Source organism: Rhodamnia argentea, chromosome 7, assembly GCF_020921035.1.
Source record: "Rhodamnia argentea isolate NSW1041297 chromosome 7, ASM2092103v1, whole genome shotgun sequence".
Lineage (NCBI taxonomy): Eukaryota > Viridiplantae > Streptophyta > Magnoliopsida > Myrtales > Myrtaceae > Rhodamnia > Rhodamnia argentea.
In genome coordinates, this window is record NC_063156.1 from 20,325,586 (window position 1) to 20,330,090 (window position 4,505).

General features: G+C 45.5%; 1 protein-coding gene across 1 annotated transcript; it reads left to right on the forward strand.

Annotated features, from left to right (window-relative positions):
- The first annotated feature begins 926 nt into the window (after positions 1-926).
- On the forward strand, positions 927-4,267 carry LOC115756206 (zinc finger protein VAR3, chloroplastic-like). The gene is made up of 5 exons (XM_030695903.2): positions 927-1,478; positions 1,567-1,684; positions 1,881-2,155; positions 2,279-2,377; positions 2,482-4,267. The coding sequence occupies exons 1-5, from the start codon at positions 1,027-1,029 to the stop codon at positions 4,121-4,123; spliced, it is 2,586 nt and encodes an 861-aa protein (XP_030551763.1). The 5' UTR covers positions 927-1,026; the 3' UTR covers positions 4,124-4,267.
- Positions 4,268-4,505: the final 238 nt, after the last annotated feature.

Genomic DNA, 4,505 nt, shown 5'->3' on the forward strand with positions numbered 1-4,505 from the left:
CTCTTTTCATTACACCCTCATCCTCTTTTCGACTACTCCCACTTCCGCCCACCCTTGACTACCGCCCACTACGGCCCGCAACCACCACGACCCCCTACCATCGACCACCGCCGGCCGCCGCCCGTGATCACCACCGACCATTGCCCGCCTTCACCTACCACGGATCTCCGCCGGTCGCCACCCACCGGAGATCTCTGCCAACCACTACCCGCGACCACTGCCACCCGCCAACCACCCCCGGCCACCAACCACCGTCGACCTCCGCCGGCCGCCACCCATCGCCAACTGCCGACCTCCACCTACCGTTGGTCATTGCCAATTGTCGACCATCGCCGCAATCTACCGTCGACCACCATTGCGACCACCGTCACTTGCCAATTCGTCGTCTTCAATCAACAGAGTAAAAAATAATTAATAATTTTTTAGTTTTAAAAAGTAAATAATATTTTTTTAATAATAAAAATAATTTTTAAAGAAATTTAAAAATAAAGTAGAAATTTTTCGGTCACCAACAATTATTTTTCATAGAAAATTTTGTGTTAGTAACGTTTTAGAAATAAAAATTTTCAACTGTTACAAAACGAATTTCTCTTATCAGAAATCAACTTCCGGAGCGGAAGTAAAAAAATCAACTTCTGCTTTTGAGTATAAGGAGAAAAATCAACTTTTGGTCAGAAGTTGATTTCTAAAGCAAAAGTGTTGACAAGCGCGCCCTCAAAGTCCGGGGAGGGACTTTCCATAATTTCCTAAAGGTGAAATTTGTTTATTGGTGAGTTGCACTCAAGCCAAATATTTCCCCTGACAATTTATCTGGCAAAGGATTTATGCATATTGTCACAATTGACGACCTTCGTTACTAATTTCGGATAAAAGGAAAATAAAAGGAGGAGAAGATATTTTTTCACGACCCAAAGTACAAAATTGAGGGCGGGGTTTATCGTTGTTAGCTCAAGCCATCGACCAGAAACAGCAGTTCCGTTCTTCCGTCAGGTGTAAGCATCGCCGGCGGCGACAACGACTACGCGTATGGGCGGTGCCACCAGGTTCCTGATGCTCCTCGCCACTCCTATACCTCCGCGCTGCCCCTCCCTCCTCCGTCTAGCTCGCCTAAACCACCACCGCCGCCATCTCCGCCACCTGTCTCCTCTCACCTCGCTCCACCACCACATCCTCAACGCTTCTACCGACCATTCCCGTCCACTGCGAATCAAGTCCTCTTCGCGACATTTTCATGCTCAGACCAACGCTGTCAGACACGATCATTTCTCCGACTCCGCTCATCCGTGGTCGGAGTGGCTCGATTTCGTCAGGAGCTTGTCCGCCGGTGGCTATTTCGGTAAGGAGGGATTCGCTGCAGTAGCGGCACGGGGAATTGGTGGTGAGGCTGAGTTCTTGGCGGGCGTGGATTTGCATGAGGAGTTCGTTCGTGCAGCTGAGGCTGGCTTGGCCTTCGCGCGCGATCGGCCTCATCTTTTGAGGTATCGTTTGTATCAAAATTCTCATACTCTTGATAGTTATGGTTTGTCTAGCGATGCGCTTTATTCATGCCTGAAGTTGGTTTTGTAGGGAACTCTCGAAGAGAGATATTGACGTGTTGGTCGAAAATGGGCCTCCTTTACTTTTCAAGAACGCTGATGATTCCATTAGAAAAATGAGGGCTTTCATGAGTGGCGACGAAGCTGGTGTAAGATTTCGTCTTCACAGTTCTTTTGCTTGTAATTTCGTTGTGCTGATAGATTTACTGCTCTTTGGTTTTAAATATGCGCACACATTGACATTTACGATACAGACTTCTGCTTGCACGCTTGGTAAATTATGTTACTGTGGTTAACATTGGCATCTGATTTTCGGCATGCTTTTTTCTTGTTTTCGTTGCATAGACTGTTGATGGCAATAAAGCGCAGACAATTGATTTGATGAGGTTTATACTGAGTTATGCCTGCAGCCCCCTCACAACAGAAAAAAGTTACTTCAGTAACCAAATTTTTATTGCGTCGGTACGGAATCTGCTCCAAGAGATGGCAAATTTTAATCGTACTTCCCCATCAAACTTTGCTGGTTCCCTTGAGAGACAGTTCTCTGGTGGATATGGACAAGTTCCTAGGCCTCGTGGGCCAAACATTGAGATGAAAAGAGGTGACTGGATTTGCCCCAGGCAAGTGCTTTCTTCTTTCTGTCACCCAAATGAATTCTATTCCTTTCTTTCTCCAATCTGTATATGCTGCTTGTTATGATATGACATGCGAATTGAATCTCTCTCCTTGACATTTATGAGCAGGTGTAGTTTTATGAATTTTGCGAGAAATATGAAGTGCCTTGAATGTGAAGAGGCACGACCAAAGGGGCATTTGACAGGCAGAGAGTGGGGGTGTCCTCAGTGAGTATTTGCTTGTTGTTTTTGTCAAAGGTTTTGTGGAAAGCTGTCATTAGTATGAGTTCAATGTACTGAAAGTTGTCTTTCCTTTTTTCAAACTATCATAGATGTGACTTCTTCAATAATGGGAGGAATCAAATATGCTTGAGATGTGAATGCAAGCGTCCTGGACAGATGTCATCCACAGTCCCCTCTGGATTTGGTTCAGGTCATGGCTCTGTTGATGATGCTACTAAAGTTGACATTGAGACGAGGTTAGCTGCCAATGAAGAGAAGGCACAAAGGTGGTTCAAAAAAGTTTCACAGCTAGTTAGCACTGCAGATGTTTACAGTGCTATGACAGATGAAGATTTCCCTGAGATTATGCCGCTGAGGAAAGGAGTGAATAGATTTGTTGTGAGCACGAAGAAGACGCCTCTGGATAGGAGGCTGGCCGATGCTCAAAACAGAAGTAACTTTACTGCTGAGGTAACTCCAAAGGTTGATGATAACCGAATTTCGGATGCAAACAAGAGACTTGATTCATCTTTTTCTAACTCACCATCTCCACAACAAGGACAGCCTGGAGGAAACAATTCTGGTTATGTTGCTTTTAGGCCTTTACCTGATGATATGTTTGCCAAGAAACCCGGAATTTCTGAAACCGAGGCAGACAACACGGTGACAGGTGGGGCCGCTTCTCTTGCTTCAAATGCTAGAGAGCAGGATTCTCCTGCTTCTGGATTCAATGTCACAGGTAAGTCAGGAGCTTGTTTACCGCCATCTCATGGACCAGTTTTTGAGACCGAGAAACAAGATCAAGAAAAAGGAAGAGAAGAAAAATCTGAGGGATGGTTTAGGCGAATTGCCGAATTACATGATGCTCGAGATTTGCCATCTGCAGTTTCTGACCAGGACTTCTCTAAGACCATGCCTGTGCGTAAGGGAGAGAACCGATTTGCGGTTGGAAGGATGAAAGATCATTCTTCAACTTCTCCAATGTACAAAAGACGTGCCGCAATGGAGCGAGCTAGCAATACCAACTTTGTTCCCTTTGTCCCATTCCCACCTGGGCATTTTGCTAAGAAGGAAAACCGGCAGCCTGACGGGGAAAATGCTACCGATAAAGCCTCTCTGGAAACGACATCAACTCTTGCATCTCCCAGGAAGCTTCCACTGGAGGCAAATGATTCAAGTTCAATGCCGCCTAATGGCAATGTTCAATCAGGTGAAAACCGACAAATTGATAGTGGGACCCGGAATATGAAACCTACTGTAGAGAACTTTACTCAGAATAGTTCAACCATGACAAAAGGGACACATAATGTTGGGATGTTGGGGGACTTGAGCAATCCTCAGACAAATAGTGGGAGTAGTGGAGGTGCTGGATCATTTCAAGATGGTAGAAATCCAGGAGAGACAACAAATGAGGCGAGCAGTTCACACCAACCATCAGAAAGTTTCAATGTGAGAGAGCAGTGGAGAGGTAAGAGCTTGGAGGGTTCAGCAGTGAAAGAACCTGATCCTCTGGACATGTCAGAGGAGGCAAAGGCAGAAAGGTGGTTCCGACGCGTTGCCCAGATTAAGGACATTTCAGAGCTGAGCCAAATACCAGACGAGGATTTCCCGTCAATAATGCCTATGCGTAAAGGAGTGAACAGGTTTGTTGTGAGCAAGAGGAAGACGCCATTAGAGAGGAGGCTGACTTCTTCTCAGTATAGAAGGAATCTCCCTGTTGTGACCTCTGATCCTGTGAAGAATGAAGAATAAGTGACATCGAGTGTATCCAATTGTTGTAATGCGTCGTAAAATCATTACCTGACAAATTCTTTTAACTCCATAGTTTTTTGGAAAGTGGTTCTTTATTTCAAAAAAATGAGCAAAAAACAGGGCCCTCGGCTTACATTATCTTAATCGCCTTTGTACCTCTTGTGCCTTTGCCTAAAGGCACTAAAACCAGTGATCAAAGCAAGCTGCACCTGGAGAAAATAGAAAGATTGAGGTCTTGGCAACTGCCTGTGGCAGGAGGAACATTTTCAGGGAGATGGCCCTTGCTCGGATTGGCAAAGAAGTTGGAAATTTTGGAGGGTAGAATGGTAATGAAGAGGTGGTCTCGTTGGGATTGCAACTCCTATTGTCGTGAAGCAACCTG

Bases quoted from the DNA above. Each gene is read 5' to 3' on its own strand.
- LOC115756206 (XM_030695903.2), top strand. From the start codon at position 1,027: ATGGGCGGTGCCACCAGGTTCCTGATGCTCCTCGCCACTCCTATACCT. The intron at 2,156-2,278 runs GCAAGTGCTTTC...ATTTATGAGCAG, and splicing joins GGTGACTGGATTTGCCCCAG to GTGTAGTTTTATGAATTTTG. The intron at 2,378-2,481 runs GTGAGTATTTGC...AAACTATCATAG, and splicing joins AGAGAGTGGGGGTGTCCTCA to ATGTGACTTCTTCAATAATG.